The following is a 21,124-nucleotide window of genomic DNA, read 5'->3' on the forward strand; positions in this document are numbered from 1 at the left end:
TCTCCACATCTTTTCATGGCTGAAAGTTTGTTTTTAGCACTGAATAATCCATTATCTGATGTACCACAGTTTACTTATCTATTCACTTACTGCAGGATATCTTGGCTACTTCCAAGTTTGGGCAATTATGAATAAAGCTGCTATAAACATGTACATGCAGGCTTTTGTGTTCACACAGGTTGCCAACTCCTTCAGGTAAATACCAAGAATAACAATTGTTGGATTGTATAGTAAGAGTATGTTTAGTTTTGTAAGCTTTTCTAGTTTTGAAGGAGGTATGAGCAAAAGTACTGAAGCATAAAAAAGCACAGGGTATTTGAGGAACCATAATTATGGCCAGTCTTTGAGGTCACAAAGAGTCGGACACGATTGGGCGACTGAACAACAAAGTGTGGCCAGAGGGTAAAGAGCAAGGGGAAAGTAGTGAAATTAAGGCTGGAAGCTCGTCAGGCTTGAAGCCTATCATGCCCTGCACTTGATTCCATGAAGATGAAGCATAAACTTTTTAATCAGTGAAATCACGTGATTGGACTTGCACTTTAGAAAGATTACCTTGGCTTCCCAGAAGAGAATAACTCTGGGTTGGAGGTCAGTTACAGGATTTCCCTGGTGGCTCAGACAGTAAAGCATCTGTCTACAATGCAGGAGACCCGGGTTTGATCCCTGGGTCAGAAAGAACCTCTGGAGAAGGAAATGGCAACCTACTCCAGTACTCTTGCCTGGAAAATCCCATGGATGCAGGAGCCTGGTTTGCTACAGTCCATGGGGTCACAAAGAGTCGGACATGACTGAGCGACTTCCACTTCACTTCACTTCACAGGCTGGAAACCCAGTTTAACGAGATTGAGGATGAAAGCTTAAACTAAAGCAATGGAGGCCAAGATATAGAGCAATGGAAAGACTTGAGAGATCCTCCACTAAGATCCTCAGACTTCAGGATGGTTAAAGTTATGGGGAAGAAAGAATAAAGGAGAAGAATTCAGAGTTTTTAAAAAAATTTGGCAACGGAGGAAAATTTAGATATTTGATAAAGTCTGACTAAATTAGGAAGTGAAGGAAAACAAGTGGGGGGGGGTGGATGATTGGATGGTGACAAAGACTTTCTCATTTGTCAAACTTTAATTTGATTTCTCTGAGCCCTCTTCCATCAAGACTTCTGCCCCAGGTCCTGTCTTTGGTCTTCCAAGTCCAATTTTATCAAGAATCCTGCTGACTCAGTTTAGAGAAAATCTCCCACCCTTGATATCTAGTCACACTGGTCAGTATTTAGCAAGAATCTTGTTAAAATGCTTTAGCAAGAATCACCACTACCCTTGGGGTCCCCTCTTAGTAATTTTCCACCCACCGGCCCCTGCCCCTCTGCTCCTTGGCTACACATCTCCAACTGTTGTATTTGTAATTCAGCCCAATCTCTTTCCCTAATTGCAAAAGTCTTGACACCTATGGCAAAAGTCCTAAAGTCTTTATTGTTTTAACAAGTATAATTTTTTTAACAACAGGGAGGAACGTCTCTCTGAAACTAAGGTTACTTCCACATGCCTCTAAAGCTTAGCTTGTGCATGTACGTTTTAACTATAGTATGGCTAAATAAGCTGTCTAGATCACGCACTGCAGGGGTTTATCAGGCATTATGATGTACATAATCCAGCCATTTGTGCCCCAAGAGCCTGGCAAACTGGCTTCTTCCTCTTAATTAAAAAGAAAAAACAAGGTGTAAGTCTAACACCCAGTATGTGACAGCTCATACAATTCCTTCCTTAAACATTTCACAATCATCTTATATGGACTAAAGCAGTAACATTCACCCATGCAAGACATGACAAGTCTAGAGAAAAGAGACTCTGTCATGGTAACATTTTGAGGTTAGTAATGACTGCTTTTCTGTTTTGTAACCTCAACTTATTTCAAGGAAGCTACAGTAACTATTCCAAGGCCAAATTTGCCTGTTACTCCAGGTGTTTCTTGACTTCCTACTTTTGCATTCCAGTCCCCAAAGGAGATCAGCCCTGGGATTTCTTTGGAGGGAATGATGCTGAAGCTGAAACTCCAGTACTTAGGCCACCTCATGCGAAGAGTTGACTCATTGGAAAACACTCTGATGCTGGGAGGGACTGGGGGCAAGAGAAGAAGGGGACGACAGAGGATGAGATGGCTGGATGGCATCACTGACTCGATGGACATGAGTCTGAGTGAACTCCGGGAGTTGGTGATGGACAGGGAGGCCTGGCGTGCTGCGATTCATGGGGTCGCAAAGAGTCGGACACGACTGAGCGACTGAACTGAACTAAACTGATTGAAAATGAAAAGCCCATTCTTACTTTGCAGACGTACAGAAACAGGCCATAGGCTGTATTTGCCTTATGGGTTGTATAGGCTATTTGTAGATTTGGTAGGCATAAAATGTTAGGATTGAAAAACCAATGTGTTAAGTGTGAGACCTTTTGGAAAGAAGAGTGTAGCGGGGCTTTACTGGCTGACTTCCAACAGGATAACGTATGTGAAAGAGCTTTCCAGCGATTTTTAGTCCAAGTGGCGAAGCTCAGGAATGATGACAGCAGAGTGGTTAGGACCCCGGCCCATGCCGCTCACCATCCTCCAGGCGTTTGGTACGCAGCCTGGATTCCGAGAACCTGAAGGAGAGCGGACAAAATCTCAATAGACGAGGAGATAGATGCTTAGCTCAGCTGATCGCGTACTAAGCCCCGCACACAAGCCCGCCGAGCCAGAGAAACTCCCATGGCTGGTCCCCAGGCGGCGCCTCTCCTGGTGCCCGCAGGCGCGTGCACACACGCACGTCTCCCGCCAGCGCTCAGCCGTGCTCTATTGCGCATGTCTGGGGAGGGGGCGGGGCGGCGGCTGACGGGCAGGCAGAGGCCTCAGCGAGGCGAAGGAGCTCCTCCCCGGTCGGCGAGTAGACCCGGGTCGCCCTGCGTCACTTCCGCTGGGGCGGGACGGAGCTGGGGGAGGGTGGCACCCCAGCTGCTGCCTGGGTGTTTGTGCTGGAAGCTCAGCTGATGCTGGCGGGCAGAGGGGACGCACGTACGGGGAAAAGGCGCGTCGCCCCTGCCGCCCAAGTAGCTGCGGCCTGCATCCCGGTAGGTGGCCCGTGGGGGGCCGGCGGGACGGTAGGCTAGGGGAGAAGGCTGCGGGTCGCCCCGGGGACTCCTTTGGCCCTCCGCGACTTCTTACCTCTCCTCGGAAGGCGCTTCCACGGCGAGAGGGCGGGGAGACGCCCGGACCCGGGCTCCAGAAGGCGACCGGGCACCGGAAGGGTCCGCAGGTCCCAGGTCTGAGGGGTGCGCGATAGTCTCCTCGTCTTCTGGCCTGGTGGGCTTTGCTGGTTCGCACGGCTCAGACTGTTTAGGTTTTTCTGGTTCAGCCCCGAGCTGTCTGTTCCACCCCCGAGCCTCGCAGCCGAGGTTCCCTGAGTCTGTCTGACTTCCCGTGGGCAGTGGGTGCTCCGACAGTTCCCGGTTGCTTGTCAAAACCGTGTCCCTCCTCTGCCTACGTGATTCACCACTGTCAGTGCACCTGATGAGTCGGCTGCTCCAGGTATTTAATTATCAGCAGTTTCTTTGTAACCCCACCCACACTGAACTCTGTCCCCAGCTCCTGTTGCTTAGTCGGTTTCAGATGTGTGCTGTTTAATAGGTGAAGGTGTGTTGCACTGCTTCCAGTCGCTGTCATGTAAATCATCATGCGGGGAGGAGACTGGTTTCTATACCTAATACTATGATACCTTTAAATAAAAAGTGGTGACACCTAGGAAAAACTTAGATGAGGAGCTATCACATAATCCTATTTAAAGTGGTGCTTTTTACTTCTGGTAACATCCCATTTGAACTGCATCCCAATCTACAGTCCCGATTATTGAGCTTTCAAAAATGACAAAAGTAGGTTTTAGTGTATCAAGGAAATGTTGTTAAGACAGTGAAATACAAAGAATTTTAAATCCGGGAGTTTTAGAAACGTTTAGTGCACTGAGACCCGAGAGTTTAATGCCCATTGTAGCTGTTTATGTCAAATCTCTTGTGCACATTAGTTGTGCTTTGAATGTAAGAATATATTCTTTCTTCATCATTTTTCTTAAACTTTTTTCTCGATGTTGATCTTGTTTTTCTCTGTTCCTGGGTCAGATCGTAATTAAAACCTTGAGAGCAGTGTCCTTTTAACAAGTCAAGTTGGATGAAAAGATCACTTTCACTAGTTTATATGTTTACTTGCTTCAAGTGCAGAGTTAATCAAGGTACATCTTTTGAGTTGTTTTTTTGCTTAGTAATAATGACGGAGGATTTGTGTGGAAGGGTTCTTACTGCTTGGTGTGTGGAACGTATATTTGTGAAAAGGTCATAGAACTCTTAGCGGGACATCCTCCTGTCATGTCTTAGTTCTGACCTTTATTTCCCATGTCTTATATTTTATTTCATTCACACTGTCCAGTACTATTTCGGACGTCCTGCCATTGCCCTGAGCTTTTCTGGATGTCTTTTCTCTTGTGTTTTTTTTTTTTTTTTTCTGCTTGGCAAACTGCCTCTTCCTAACTCTGAATGGCTGTCAAGGCTCTACCCTTGTTCTCGCTACACCAGAATTTTAAAATTTGAAAGCCAAGGACTACTTTAGTACTTCTGTAAATATATTGAAATGTCTTGGGAAATATAGTGTATATATGCAGATAAGCATTTTTATGAGGAAGAGAAACTTTTATCAAATTTTGCGATCCCCAAATTCTGGAGAAGAATTAAGTGTATATCCTTCTTTGGTAAATCCAGTCTTATGATTTCTGCTGTCACTGTGCTAGTAACTCCAAACATAAATCCAACAGCCTATGTTCCTGTAGTCTCCATGTGAATGCCCCACTGTTTCTATATTCTGTAAAACCAAGAAATTTTTATTAACTTGGCCCCCTTCCAAGCTATCTCATATCCACAAATGGCATTCTCCCTGTTTCTCTGATTAAAACCCTTAAGTTGTCTTTACACCCCCTTCTCCTTACCCTGTTCTTTCCTGTCACCAAGTGCTGTGTTTTGTTGATTGCTCCATTTTCAAAGTGTGGCTCAGAGCAATAGTCATCTCCATTATAGAACTTTTATCTTAATCCAGTCCAAACCTCTGTCACTTCATGTCTCCATAATTGCAGTATAACCAAATGAAGTCCCCCATAAATTAATTCTTTCCGTCCTTAGCGGAGCCTCCACCTAGCAGTTCCTGAATTTCTTCTAGTTATAACTTCATTCCATCCGCAGTGGCTGGTCTAAGCCTCACTCTTCTATTTGTGCCTGCATCTGTATTTGTACTGTCCTATAAATAGAGTACATCATGAGAAACACTGGACTGGAAGAAGCACAAGCTGGAATCAAGATTGCCGAGAGAAATATCGATAACCTCAGATACGCAGATGACACCACCCTTATGGCAGAAAGTGAAGAGGAACTCAAAAGCCTCTTGATGAAAGTGAACGTGGAGAGTGAAAAAGTTGGCTTAAAGCTCAACATTCAGAAAACGAAGATCATGGCATCCGGTCCCATCACTTCATGGCAAATAGATGGGGAAACAGTGGAAACAGTGTCAGACTTTATTTTTCTGGGCTCCAAAATCACTGCAGATGGTGACTGCAGCCATGAAATTAAAAGACGCTTACTCCTTGGAAGGAAAGTTATGACCAACCTAGATAGTATATTCAAAAGCAGAGACATTACTTTGCCAACAAAGTTTGTCTAGTCAAGGCTATGGTTTTTCCATTCGTCATGTATGGATGTGAGAGTTGGACTGTGAAGAAAGCTGAGCGCCGAAGAATTGATGCTTTTGAACTGTGGTGTTGGAGAAGACTCTTGAGAGTCCCTTGGACTGCGAGGAGATCAGCCCTGGGATTTCTTTGGAAGGAATGATGCTAAAGCTGAAACTCCAGTACTTTGGTCACCTCATGCAAAGAGTTGACTCACTGGAAAAGACTCTGATGCTGGGAGGGATTGGGGGCAGGAGGAGAAGGGGACGACAGAGGATGAGATGGCTGGATGGCATCACTGACTCGATGGACGTGAGTCTGAGTGAACTCCGGGAGTTGGTGATGGATAGGGAGGCCTGGCATGGTGCGATTCATGGGGTCGCAAAGAGTCAGACACAACTGAGCGACTGAACTGAACTGAACTGAACTGATAGAGTCTGGTCCTCCTGCTCTTTTCTCAGTTGATGATGGCACTTTACAGTTTACCTTCTTTATCTGTTTGCAATCTAACTTTTGTCTCAGCTCAATTTGCTCTCCAAACCCTTATCTGCATTTACTAGTGTTGTGATTTGGGAGCAGTTAAATTCAGCTTGTTGATTTTGTTGACAGCTCTTTTTGGCAGTTTTGGCCTGATAACTGTCTTTCTAGAGGGGTGTTCTAAAATTGTATGATCATGAGATTGTCTAGACTTCCCTTAATTGTTCCCCTTTTCAGATTTGCTTTCTATGCTGTATTTCTTTGCCAGGTTGATAGGTGTATTCTAGTTGGTCTTGAGGATTATCTCTTATTGGAAAGAAACAATGAAGATCCCTTACTGTAATCCTGGCTTTTATAGCTCTGTTCTCTGCTTGACTCTTGGACCCATGTCTACCATTTTTCCTATTTCTTACTTTCCTTTAACTAGCTTATTCTTATTATTCCTGAATAGACAAAGTTCATTCCTGTCTCCAAAGCTTTGGTTGCTTTTTCCTCTGTCTTGAGTGCTATTTTCCTGGACACTTTGAAATAATTTGCTTACTTGGTTCATTCAGGTCTCCAGTAACATGTCAACTCAATTCTTCTCCTGACTACATCAGTTGAAATAGCCCTCCCTGGGCCCTTTTCTCCCCAGCCTCCAGCTTTATTTTTCTGCATGGTACTTCTTGATCTGTTGTTAGACATTGTATTAGTTACTTGTTTGTTAATAAGTTGTCTTGTCCTCCAAGACCTAGGAAACTGGGTTTAATAACTCTCAATAAATGGATTATTCCTTTTACTATGAAATAGTATGCCTTTTTAATCTTATTTAATGCTTTTGCTTTAAAGTGCTTTTTGCTTTCTTTTGATTATATAGGCCTTGGTATATATTTTCCCCTATTCCTTTATTTTCATCCTTTCTTTGTCATCATATTACAGTAACATCTAGTAACTAGCTTGCAGCTGGAATTTTCGTTTCTAAAATTTTACTCTTCCTGTACATTTTGTACAGTTTTTTTTTTTTTGCTTCCTTATTTTTGTTCTATCACTGAATGCCTTAAACCTACTTACTTTATTTTCTATTATTTCTAATCTCGGTTACACTTTTTCTTGTTGGCTGTACTTGCCAGTAGTCTCTTGCAGTGATGGTTCTTTAACTGTGAGTTCATCTTCAGTGGGGGTTGCTGAATGAGAGTCTCTTGCCTGAGCTTCGGAAGTGTCCTTCCACGGTGGTTTCAGTGGACTCAGCAGAGGCCGCATGGAGTTCCCTAGCTCAGACTAGTTTCCATTGCTTAGTCAATGCACCTTAAAGGAAATGTGACTGCAGATCCAGGTATGTGATGCCTCTTCAACCGTGGGTTTTCCACTGTTGGTTTTGTTTTATTGGGGGTTTCTTTTTTAAAAAAACTTTATTGTGGTAAAAAAAAATCATAAAATTTAATATGTTAATCATTTTTAAGTGTATAGTTCAGTGGCATCCAGTAGATTCACATTGTCATAAAACAAATTTCCAGTACTTTTTCATCTTGTAGAACTGAAACCCTACCCAGTAAACAATTCCCCTCTGTCCCATTCCTCTAGCCCTGTAACCATCATTCTGCTGTCTGTCTTGGTGAATTTGACTGTTCTAGAGCTCTCATGTAAGTGGAGTCATATAGTACTTGTTCGTTTTATTTTGCCTAATGTCCTCAAAGGTCCTCCACGTTAGCGCTTGGGGGGATTTCCTTCCTTCTCCAGTCTGCATAACAGCCCATTGTGTGCATATACCACATTTTGTTTATTTAACTGGTGCACATTTGGATGGTTCCCACCTCTGCTGTTATGAGTGCTATGATACACATCGGTGTGCACACTTTTTAAGTCCCTGTTTTCAGTTTCTTTGAATATATACCTAGGATCACTGGATCTTGTGGTAGGTCTATATTAATATTGTGAGGAATTGGTATACTGGTTTTTTGTTTTTTAACTTTTATTGAAGTGTAGTTGATTTATAATGTCGCGTTTTACTATTTTCCATAGTGACTACAGCATTTTCCAGTTGCACCAACAGTGCTCCGGTTCAGTGCTCAGCTTCTCCACATCTTTATCAACACTTGATATTTTCTGGCATTTTTGTTTTGTTCTGTTTTTTGGTTTAAACAACAGAATTTATTTCTCAGGTATTTTTTTCTTTTCTTTTCTTTCTTTGGTAATAGCCATCCTGATAAGTGTGGGATAATACCTCAGTTGGTTTTGATTTGTATTTCTCTCATATCAGTCATGTTTTTCATCTTTTCTTGTGCTTAAATTTACTGAATGTCATCTTTGGAGAAAGATGTCTTTCATCTCTTCAAGTCCTTTGCCCATTTTTTAATTGATTTTTGTTGTTGAATTACAGGAGTCCATTATTAGTTTTGAGTGTAGCTTTTTTATCCACGAGTCCTTTAGATGTATTTTATCATGTATTTCTGTGTTGGGGATGGTGGAACTTTTGTGTTAATTCAGCTTATTACATTGACTGCACATCCTGAGGGGTACAGAAGAGCCAGCAAGGCACATAGGTTTGCTTTTTTTCTTTCCTCCCCTCTACAGATTTTAAAGTAGTATGCTCACGTGCAATTTGGAAAGATGTTAGTTCAGACTATCTTCTGAAGAATCACAATGGGTTCTTGGTTCCTGTCATTCATAGTCTTGTCCCCTTACTCCATCTGTCAGAGATCTGCTGGCAGCATCTTCCTAATGTCATTCCTTTGCTTAACATAGTTCATTGACAGTTTGATCTTTAATCTCTTTGCTAAGATTGTCAGACCCTTCATAATCTGGCTCCTCCTGTCTTTGCAGTATCACCTTTGGCCTGTCCCTCATTAGTGGCTCCAGGTCTTAGAAAGAATTGACTGCTTGCAATTTTTGCTTATATTGTGTGTACTTTCTTAAATGCTTTTTTTTGTTTGTTTGTGTTTGTTTTCCCCATTATTTAGAATTCTCTCCTTCCTCTCTGATCTTTTACCATGTGATGAATTACTTTTTTGCCCAGTTTTCAGCATCGCATCTTTTTTTTTCAGACTGACCTGGATGTCTACTCTTTGTGTCTTCCATTCATACAGTACCATCTGTTAAAGTGCATTGCATTGTTTTCTTAAATTACAAATATGATGCTTTCTCTTTGTAAATAATAGAATCCATCCAAAAGTATAAGCCCTTCTCCAAAGCCCTTCTCTCGAAAGCCCTTCTTTTTCAATTCCACATCTCAGTTCACAGGAATAAACAAACAGATGCTTACCCTTTCAGAATGTGTGTGTGTGTGTGTAGCCACAGATTTCAGCTGCATATATAGGTTTTTGTTTTCTTGTATTACATAATACCTTTGTGTCTACATCTGTGTATCCTTGTGTGTATGATATTCCTACATATGTTATTGCAGTTTGCCTTCCTCTCTATACTGTATATAAAGGATATATACATTGGATACATTGGATCATCTAGTTCCTAACTGCTATGTAACATTACATTGTAATTCATTGTATTATATGTTATGTACTGTAATTTATTTAACCATCCCTTTCTAGAAGACACTAAAGAGTTGTTGATCAGTGTTTTGATATTTCAAGCAGTGTGGCAAAGAATGTGTGTATGTACCTGTACTCCTGTGCAGTTATTTCTGTAGGATAGATTCTTTATGGTGGAATTACTGGAATTACTAATCAAAGAACATGTGCCTTTAAAATTTTGATAGATAGCTATTAAAAATTCATTAAATTCTGTCAGGTAGCCCTCTGTGTCCCATTTCCCCAGGTTATTATCAGTACTGGATATTATCAGCTATTTGCATTTTACCAATTGAAAGAACAGAATATCTGTTTTAAATGGCATTTATGTTGTGGTTATGAGCCCCTTGTCTATTAGGTGTTGCACATAGTTTTGGAGAAGGTGTGGCAACCCACTCTAGTACTCTTGCCTAAAAAAATCCCACGGACAGTCCATAGGGTCTCAAGGAGTTAGACTCTACTGAAGCGACTTAGCACGTACGCACGTAGTTTATTCTAGTCTGACTTCTTTGATTAAATGAGCAGTCACTACTAGACCGTGAAATCTTTACAAGCTATCTCAAGCTCTAGACTGAAAGTTTCTTGGTATCCTCTTTGTGGTCTCAGCATTTAGGACTATATCTGGCATCAAGTTGTTGAATGTGTGCCCAACACACAGTGAGGCCAGACAAACTGAAATGTCCACGTTTGGAGTGGGAGAAGGGTTTATTGCAAGAGCCATAAAGCTGGCAGCACCTGCTCAAAAGACCTGAACTCTGATGGGTTTAGGGGAAGAGATTTTATAAGCAAAATTTGTGGGGAGGCCTCTTCTGATAGGTTGAGGTGACAAAATGGTGTCCCAGGAATCTCAGTCATCAGCTTTCTGGTTCCAGCCAGTCTGGGGTCTTAGGGCTTGTGCTCAGCCTGCCATTACTATCGTCTTCCCGGGGAGGGGCCTTAGTTCCTGTAGAAGAACTCAGAGATTTCTGTAAGATTGTTATATACATCCCCCCAGGATGAACCAGGACCCTGTCCCATCTCTGCACTGATGTCTCTTTCTGCATTCCCTCACTGTCTTAATTAACTGTTTGAATCTGCCCTTTGGAACTCAGGGAGGGTCTCAGAGGCTGAAGGCCTTTTTCTTACTAATAAGAAATTGGAGACACAGGCTTTCATGCATGGGAGGGTCCCATAGGGTCCTGGTTGGTTTCAGTCCCCCCTTTTCTTTGATATGCCTCAATCCTGAAGGGAACAGGTGTTGGACAGGAGAATAGCATTTTGGATAGAGGTTAATAAATTCGACAGAGGAACTCGATTTCAGGGGGACTAAGTTTCACATTAAATATTCTATAAATGGTTTGCAGTGAATAGGAGTATGAGACTTGACTATTGTCCTCGAAGAACTTAAAGTCTAGTGTCACATAAACTAGATAAGACTTTAATAATAAAGAAGAAAAACAGTAGAATATTTAAATTGTGTCAATGAAAAATTAATCAGCAGGTCTAAGAAAGAATTGGGAGATTTTATTTGAGCCAAATTTGAGGATTATAACCCAGGAAGAGTATCTCAGAAAACTCTGAGAACTGTTCCAGCTGTTAGAAGTTGAGACACAGTGTATATAAGATGTTTTGAAACCGAGGGCTGTACATAAAATAATGTATATCGACAGTTTGCGTAATCCAGACTTAAGTACCAGCACAGCGGGTCATGTGGCCCTTTACAAGGTCAAGAAAAGATGTTCTGTCTTGCTGATGTTGGGAGAATGTTGCTGTGAATGTGGAGCAGGTATTCCTGCTGGTGGGGGAGGTGTGGTAGGCAGAGAGTGCAGGTAGAAAGGAGGCCAAGGGGCAGAGAAGAACTTTTATGTTTAAGTTTTCCTTGTCTTACCATGAATATAGATTTTGTTTCACAGTTGCATGTTCGGTTTTGTGTTGTAGGAGACCTTATTTATCCGGTAGCTTCTCTAAATTAGTTTCCATGAAACATCCTACTATTCACTTGTTTTCTCATTGATTTCTATACTAAAACATTAATTACCTTCTATTTGCTTAAAAATGAAATCTCTATTGCCATCATGAAAATATATTGTCCTATCTTCTTTTGAGACAAGTTCCTGAGTTTAGTTCAAGTAATGTAATATATTTTATCTCTTCCCCAACTTCAGTTTTACCTTGAATCCTAATCTTTTTTTTTTTTTTTTTTCTTGCCATTTTAGGTAAGACCATGAATTATGGCATTTCTTAAATGAAGCATTCAGGAATGAAGTGAAAGTCATAACGTATAGAAAATAAGTAATTTTTAAGTTATGTCTATTAATTTGACTATAGATTTATATTATATTTACCTCCTTAGTAATGCGAGAAGTCTTTGTGGGAAGCAGAGGAGCAAGCAGCTGCCTTTCTTGTGCTCACCTGAACATTACTGGAGGATAAGCCACATCAGTCTACAGAGAGGTGTTCATATGAGCAGAATAAGATGTAAATGGACCAAAAGTGAAGCTCATTCTTGCAGTAAGCACTGTTCCCCCCTAAGCCACCATGGTTTACATCTTGGAATCTTGAGACTTAGCACTTCTGCTCCCAAGGGACTTACAAAAGTGAGCCCTCGTATGTCCCGTATTAAAAATACTTTGAACTCTGTTTCAAAGGCTGTTTTTGGCAAACAAAATGAAATGATCTCTCGTTTAGCTCAACTTAAGCCAAGTTCTCGAATATTAAGAAAAGTGACAGATAGCAGTTGGTTAAAACAGAAAAGCGTTAAACAAACCATCAAGTTTCTGAAAAAGTATAGTGACAAGTCAGCAGAAAAGAGTTCTATTCCAGCGAAGGAAAGTCAGGTTATAGAGAAAGACGATATAGGTAAACCAAGCCTTTTTCATTACACAAGTAATATAACCACAAAATTTGGAGAGTCATTCTACTTTTTGTCAAGTCATATTAATTCATACTTCAAGTGTGAGGAAAAAATGTCTCAACAGAAGGAAGATCAACATTTCCAGGAAAAATCAGAACTTGAACTTAAAAAGGTTGAAGATGAGAAACCCAGTTCTCCAGATCCTGGCATCCTGTCTGATAAGAAGCTAGATTCAGAAGCTTCTTTATATTCTGAGGACAAGCCTGGAAGTCCCAGTGGAACACCTGAGGTTCTCCCCATTTCTACTAAACAGAGTATTGCTAACTTTCTCTCTCGTCCCACGGAAGGTGTACAAGCCTTAGTAGGTGGTTATATTGGTGGACTTGTCCCCAAACTAAAGTATGATTCAAAGAGTCAGTTAGAAGACCAGGAAGAGGCGACAAAAGCTGAGCAGGCTGTCAGCAAAGACAAAAACGCAGAGGAGAAAAGGCGGTTATCTCTTCAGCGAGAAAAGGCAAGTCGTTATTCATTGTGATTTTAAGTTTCATTTCCTACTGTGATTTAAGAACTTTGATCATCTGTTGGTATCACTGGAGCAGTTTTCATACTTGAATCATACATATTTTAATATGTCTTTGCAGATCATTGCCAGAGTGAGTATTGATAACAGAACTCGGGCGTTAGTTCAAGCATTAAGAAGAACAACTGACCCAAGGCTCTGCATTAATAGGGTTGAAGAACTGACTTTCCATCTTCTAGAATTTCCTGAGGGAAAAGGAGTGGCTGTCAAGGTAATTTTGATTACCTTTAATCTGGTTTTTTCTTGGAATAAAAGTACTAGTACGCCTTCTGAAATGGGGAAGGAGACACCTTTCATTTTTCTGTTTAAACATTTTTGTGGTTTTATCATGTGTGTGGTGTTTTACATACTCAGTAATTACCCATTTATTCTGTGATATGCATTGCACTAAATGGTCATTTTTCTTCTGTAATATGTTATGCTCTTAGTATTCATATCTATACTTTTAAGATACTTCCACCATTTTAAAATAGAAGATATATCTCAGTGTATTAGTTGAATTGCCTAATAGCTACCAAGGTTTTCTTAAATGCAATGTTAAGTGTTTATGTTATGCAGCTACTCTTCGGACAGGAGTTTGTAATTCATAAGTAAAACAACTGCTTGTTTTTATTTCATGATCTTTCTGTATTTGAAAGTCTAAAAATTTTTATGATCTTATTGGCAGTTGAACTTGTGATTCTATTAATAAAACAAATAGATTTTCTTTGCCTCAGTTTTTTCAAATATAAAACAGTGAAAATAATTTAGATCTACTTAAGCAGACTGTTTTCATGCTAGCATGTGTGCTGAGTTGCTTCAGTTGTGTCTGACTCTTCACGACCCCACGGACGGTAGCCTGCCAGGCTCCTCTGTCTATGGAATTCTCCAGACAAGAGTACTGGAGTGGGTTGTCATTCCCTTCTCCAGGGGATCTTCTTGACCCAGGGATGGAACCTGTCTCATGTCTCCTGCATTGGCAGGCGGGTTCTTTACCACTAGTGCCACCTGGGAAGCCCTGAAATACCATAAAATGTGAATGATGTCTCTTTACCTCTGTACTAAGATTATTAGTAACATATAATTAACAATTTGGACATGTCATATAAAGAATAGACAGCATTAATATTTTGTTAGAGATCCATCAGTGCGTATTTTTTACTTGCCATCCAGAAAATTGTCAGTTAACTTAGTTCATATTTATTCAGCAGTTTGATAACAATCTTGCTAAAGAGTTACACATTTTAAATTAATTTTCTCTCTGAAATTTCATACAATACATATATTGTAATAGCTAAACTTTAGAATATCATGTTCATAGAATTTGGAATTATCTTTCATATATATGTAATCTCTTATCTAAAAGATAAATTTTCCAAATATGGATATGCTTTTAAGTCATTTTAACATTTAGGTGATACACTGAAAGCAAACCTCTAAGATAAAGATGCATACTTTAATGAACTTTTTAAGAAAAACATTTTATTGAAATATGATACACATGCAGTTATAAAGCTCAATGAGTTTCCATACACCTTTACATAGCCAGCACCCAGATGAAAAGCAGAATTTGTCAGCACTGCAGAAGTCTCCCTTGGACCCCATTTCAGTCACAGTCTCCCAAAAAAGGGATCACAAATTAGTTTTGTCTGTTTTTGTACATTATGTAAACTGTTGTTTCTGTCACTCAGCACACTGGTAGGAATCTTTTACATTGTTGTGGGTGGTTGTAGGTCATTCATTCTTGTTTCTTTCTTATTCCATTGTGTGAATGTATTGTAGCTTATTTACTCATGGTAATGTTGATGGATTTCTGGATAGTTTTCAGTTTTAGTCTGTTGTGACCTGTTTTGTTAATAGAAACTTTGAGAACTCATAACTGACCTTAAATCTAGGGACCCTTCAATACCTTGGAGAAATGTGATACATATTTTCTTGTAGAGTGGCTAACCTTCCGAATTTACCTGGCTTCCTTTTTGTTGGTATTGTTGATGTGTTCCTTCTTCCTTTTTGTTTCTTGCACATTGGAATTTAAATATAAAGACTTGATTGCATTGAGCGTTTTCTTGTTGGAGTATACTGTAGATGATATTATGTACCTCATGTTGCATCATGTCAAAACATAATTGGTTGAACAACAATTAGTAATGCTAAGGTTGATCACTGAATTTGGAAGATTACAGTCTTATCTTTTCACTGTACAGTTAGGCTAGAAGTATCAGTCCACCAACTGTTAATCTAATTGTTTCCAAAACTTGTCATTTTATTAGGGTTTCAGAACGATAAATTTCTAATTCTGTCATTCCTTCTGCCTTATAATTGACATTTTCCTGTAAAAGTGGAGATTTCTTCGCCCATCTAAAGCTATTTGGTTACTCTCAGAAATCAATGTTGCAGGAAAAATAAAAGAAATGCGTAATTTCGTTCTACTTAGTCACCAGTTTTCAAAGTAAAGAGTTTGCTCTAAAAGCTGCTTCAGTGATGAGATGAATTCTTGGTGTTTTTTTCTTTTTATTATCATTATTAACTCATAATTTTTCATAAGTTGTGTTTCCATAATCTTTCCCCCATCCTTTTTTTTAATGTGTGATTTATTTTAACTTTGACTAGTAGGGTGCCCTTCAAGCTGTTTCTTGTGTCTTTTTTGAAATTTTTGTAAAAATATTATACAGAGAAAATATACATAAGTATACAGCTCCATACATTTTCAAAAATTGAACACATCTATATAACGACCACCCCAGTTAAGAAACAGAATGTTTCTAAAAGCCTCTTTATGCTCCCTTCCAATCATTCTTTAAAAAGATTGACCAGTTTTCTAGCAGTATAGATGAGTAGTACCTCTTTCTGCTTGTTATATAAATGGAATGATACAGAATGTGCTCTTTTATGTCCCCCCACCCCCATCAGCATTATGTTTGTGAGAACCTTTATACTGATGAGTGTAGCTAAGGAACATTTATTCTCATTGTTATGTATTCTGTTGTATGAATATAGTACAATGTAGTGGACATTTGGATAGCTTCCTCTTTGGAAATATTTAGGAATAGTACTTCTGGGATGTATCTTTTGGAAAACATAAGAGTAGTAGTCCTGTTTGGGCTTTTCTGGTGGCTCAGCAATAAAGAATCTGCCTGCAATGCAGCAGACCAAGGTTTCATCCCTAGGTCGTGAAGATACGCTGGAGGGGGTCATGGCAACCCACTCCAGTGTTCTTGCATAGAGAATCCCGTGAACAGAGGTACCTGTCAGGCTGCAGTCGATAGGGTCGCATAGTCGGACACGCCTGAAGCAACTAAGCACAGCAACAGCAGTAGTCCTGCTTGTAGAGTATGCCTGTTCTCATATTAGTGGACACTGCCAGATGCTTTTGCAAAGTGCTTTTATTAGTTCATACTTTCACCGGGATTGTATGAGCCTTCTGGTTATGCTTCCTCCTCTCCAATGCCTTATATTATCTTCTTATTTTAGCCATTTTGTTAGATGTTTAGTGATTTAAATTGTGGCTTTAATTTGTACTTCTCTGGTACCTGTGAAGTTCAGCAGCTTTCCAGTGTTTATTGGCCATTTGTTTACTGCTGAAGCTGAAGCTCCAATACTTTGGCCACCTGATGTGAAGAATTGACTCATTGGAAAAGACCTGATGCTGGGAAAGATTGAAGGCAGGAGGAGAAGGGGACGAGAGAGGATGAGATGGTTGGATGGCATCACCGACTTCATTGGACATGAGTCTGAGCAAGCTCTAGGAGTTGGTGATGGACAGGGAGGCCTCGTGTGCTTCAGTCCATGGGGGTCGCAAAGAGCTGGACATGACTGAGCAACGGAGCTGAACTGTTTGCTGCCCTCATAAAGTGCCTCGTCCAGGTCTTGCTCATTTTTCCATTGGGTTGATCAGCCTTTTCTGTTTGACCTGGAAATTTTCTTTATCAATTATGGATATGTCTTTATATATTATAAAATATGTATATGTTATACATGTATGTGTCTTATAAATATATTCGCCTACTCTGTGGGTTACCTTTCATTCTTTCTAATGGTTTTTGATGAGTAGATGTTCTTAATTTTAATATACTACAGTTTTTAAATATTTTCCTTATGATTAGCACTTTGTGTCCTGTTTAAGAAATCTTTGCCTGTTTTAAAATCAGGCAAAGATTTATCCTGTGTTTGTTTCTGAAACTTGATTTCTTTTACTTTTACATATACATATTCATCTAGAATAGGTTTGATTGTATAGTGTGAGGTAGGAGCCTTGATTTTGTGAAATGCCTTTCTAATGGTTTTCTTTCTTTCTAATGGTTTTTGATGAGTAGATGTTCTTAATTCTAATATACTACAGTTTTTAAATATTTTACTTATGATTAGCACTTTGTGTCCTATTTAAGAAATCTTTGCCTGTTCTAAAATCAGGCAAAGATTTATCCTGTGTTTGCTTCTGAAACCTGATTGCTTTTACTTTTACATATATACTATTCATCTATAGTATACAATCAAACTATTGTATAGTGTTTGATTGTATAGTGTGAGGTAGGAGCCTTGATTTTGTGAAATGCCTATATCCAGTTGACTAGCACCATTTATTGCAGAGTGTCATTGTAAATCTGAATTTGGCAATAAGGAGTTCATGGTCTGAGCCACAGTTAGCTCCTGGTCTTCTTTTGCTGACTGTATAGAGCTTCTCCATCTTTGGCTGCAAAGAATATAATCAATCTGATTTCGGTGTTGACCATCTTGTAATGTCCATGTATAGAGTCTTCTCTTGTGTTGTTGAAAGAGGGTGTTTGTTATGACCAGTGCATTTTCTTGGCAAAACTCTATTAGTCTTTGCCCTGCTTCATTCTGTATTCCAAGGCCAAATTTGCCTGTTACTGCAGGTGTTTCTTGACTTCCTACTTTTGCATTCCAGTCCCCTATCATGAAAAGGACATCTTTTTTGGGTGTTAGTTCTAAAAGGTCTTGTAGGTCTTCATAGAACTGTTCAACTTCAGCTTCTTCAGCGTTACTGGTTGGGGCATAGACTTGGATTACTGTGATATTGAGTGGTTTGCCTTGGAAACGAACAGAGATCATTCTGTCGTTTTTGAGATTGCATCCAAATTACTGCATTTTGGACTCTTTTGTTGACCATGATGGCTACTCCATTTCTTCTGAGGGATTCCTGCCCGCAGTAGTAGATATAATGGTCATCTGAGTTAAATTCACCCATTCCAGTCCATTTCAGTTCGCTGATTCCTAGAATGTTGACATTCACTCTTGCCATCTCCTGTTTGACCACTTCCAATTTGCCTTGATTCATGGACCTGACATTCCAGGTTCCTACGCAGTATTGCTCTTTACAGCATCCGACCTTGCTTCTATCACCAGTCACATCCACAGCTGGGTATTCTCTTTGCTTTGGCTCCATCCCTTCATTCTTTCTGGAGTTATTTCTCCACTGATTTCCAGTAGCATATTGGGCACCTACTGACCTGGGGAGTTTCTCTTTCAGTGTCCTATCATTTTGCCTTTTCATACTGTTCATGGGGTTCTCAAGGCAAGAATACTGAAGTGGTTTGCCATTCCCTTCTCCAGTGGACCACATCCTGTCAGATCTCTCCACCATGACCCGCCCGTCTTGGGTTGCCCCCACGGGCATGGCTTAGTTTCATTGAGTTAGACAGGGCTGTGGTCCTAGTGTGATTAGATTGACTAGTTTTCTGTGAGTATGGTTTCAGTGTGTTTGCCCTCTGATGCCCTCTTGCAACACCTACCGTCTTACTTGGGTTTCTCTTACCTTGGGCGTGGGGTATCTCTTCACAGCTGCTCCAGCAAAGCACAGCCATTGCTCCTTACCTTGGACGAGGGGTATCTCCTCACTGCCGCCCTTCCTGACCTTCAATGTGGGATAGCTCCTCTAGGTCCTCCTGCGCCAGAGCAGGAGGTAACTCCGGGTAACTCCTCTCGTCGACGCCCCTGGCTTCGGGCGTGGGTTGCTCCTCCCGGCCGCAGCCCCTGGCCTCGGGCGTGGGGGCATGGGGTAGCTCCTCCCGGCCGCCACCCCTAACCTCGGACGCGGGGTAACTCCTCTCGTCGCCACGGAAAACCACGAGACCATTCAGGTATGACCTAAATCAAATCCCTTATGATTATACAGTGGAAGTTAGAAACAGATTTAAAGGCCTAAATCTGATTGATAGAGTGCCTGATGAACTATGGAATGAGGTTCGTGACATTGTACAGGAGACAGGGATCAAGACCATCCCCATAGAAAAGAAATGCAAAAAAGCAAAATGGCTGTCTGGGGAGGCCTTACAAGTAGCTGTGAAAAGAAGAGAAGCGAAAAGCAAAGGAGAAAAGGAAAGATATAAACATCTGAATGCAGAGTTCCAAAGAATAGCAAGAAGAGATAAGAAAGCCTTCTTTAGTGATAATGCAAAGAAATAGAGGAAAAAACAACAGAATGGGAAAACTAGGGATGTCTTCAAGAAAATCAGAGATACCAAAGGAACATTTCATGCAAAGATGGGCTCAATAAAGAACAGAAATGGTATGGACTTAACAGAAGCAGAAGATATTAAGAAGAGATGGCAAGAATACACAGAAGAACTGTACAAAAAAGATCTTCACGACCCAGATAATCACGATGCTGTGATCACTGACCTAGAGCCAGACATCCTGGAGTGTGAAGTCAAGTGGGCCTTAGAAAGCATCACTACGAACAAAGCTAGTGGAGGTGATGGAATTCCAGTTGAGCTATTCCAAATCCTGAAAGGTGATGCTGTGAAAGTGCTGCATTCAATATGCTAGCAAATTTGGAAAACTCAGCAGTGGCCACAGGACTGAAAAGGTCAGTTTTCATTCCAATCCCGAAGAAAGGCAATGCCAAAGAATGCTCAAACTACTGCACAATTGCACTCATCTCACACGCTAGTAAAGTAATGCTCAAAATTCTCCATGCCAGGCTTCAGTAATATGTGAACCGTGAACTTCCTGATGTTCAAGCTGGTTTTAGAAAAGGCAGAGGAACCAGAGATCAAAATACCAACATCCGCTGGATCATAGAAAAAGCAAGAGAGTTCAAGAAAAACATCTATTTCTGCTTTATTGACTATGCCAAAGCCTTTGACTGTGTGGATCACAATAAACTGTGGAAAAATCTTCAAGAGATGGGAATACCAGACCACCTGATCTGCCTCTTGAGAAATTTGTATGCAGGTCAGGAAGCAACAGTTAGAACTGGACATGGAACAACAGACTGGTTCCAAATAGGAAAAGGAGTTCGTCAAGGCTGTATATTGTCACCCTGTTTATTTAACTTGTATGCAGAGTACATCATGAGAAACGCTGGACTGGAAGAAGCACAAGCTTGAATCAAGATTGCCGGGAGAAATCTCAATAACCTCAGATATGTAGATGACACCACCCTTATGGCAGAAAGTGAAGAGGAACTAAAAAGCCTCTTGATGAAAGTGAAAGTGGAGAGTGAAAAAGTTGGCTTAAAGCTCAACATTCAGAAAACGAAGATCATGGCATCCGGTCCCACCACTTCATGGCAAATAGATGGGCAAACAGTGTCAGACTTTATTTTTCTGGGCTCCAAAATCACTACAGATGGTGACTGCAGCCATGAAATTAAAAGACGCTTACTCCTTGGAAGGAAAGTTATGACCAACCTAGATAGCATATTCAAAAGCAGAGACATTACTTTGCCAACAAAGGTCCTTCTAGTCAAGGCTATGGTTTTTCCTGTCGTCATGTATCGATGTGCAAGTTGGACTGTGAAGAAGGCTGAGCACCGAAGAATTGATGCTTTTGAACTGTGGTGTTGGAGAAGACTCTTGAGAGTCCCTTGGACTGCAAGGAGATCCAACCAGTCCATTCTGAAGGAGATCAGCCCTGGGATTTCTTTGGAAGGAATGATGCTAAAGATGAAACTCCAGTACTTTGGCCACCTCATGCGAAGAGTTGACTCATTGGACAAGACTCTGATGCTGGGAGGGATTGGGGGCAGGAGGAGAAGGGGACGACAGAAGATGAGATGGCTGGATGGC

At 40.7% G+C, this 21,124-nt stretch overlaps 1 protein-coding gene across 3 annotated transcripts in view; it reads left to right on the forward strand.

The window, feature by feature from the left end:
* The first annotated feature begins 2,953 nt into the window (after nucleotides 1–2,953).
* Nucleotides 2,954–21,124, forward strand: part of PNPLA8 (patatin like phospholipase domain containing 8) — a 56,387-nt gene continuing 38,216 nt past the window's right edge. Inside the window, exons 1-3 of one of the 3 annotated variants that reach the window (XM_005886669.3) lie at nucleotides 2,954–3,095; nucleotides 12,035–13,049; nucleotides 13,177–13,326. In XM_005886669.3, coding sequence (XP_005886731.2) covers nucleotides 12,144–13,049; nucleotides 13,177–13,326 — 1,056 coding nt within the window. In that variant the 5' untranslated portion in view covers nucleotides 2,954–3,095; nucleotides 12,035–12,143. Of the gene's footprint in view, nucleotides 3,096–3,411; nucleotides 3,553–11,897; nucleotides 13,050–13,176; nucleotides 13,327–21,124 lie in introns of those variants that run through there. The other 2 variants (XM_005886668.3, XM_070369598.1) reach the window with 2 other exon arrangements.

Source organism: Bos mutus, chromosome 4 (genome assembly GCF_027580195.1).
Source record: "Bos mutus isolate GX-2022 chromosome 4, NWIPB_WYAK_1.1, whole genome shotgun sequence".
Lineage (NCBI taxonomy): Eukaryota > Metazoa > Chordata > Mammalia > Artiodactyla > Bovidae > Bos > Bos mutus.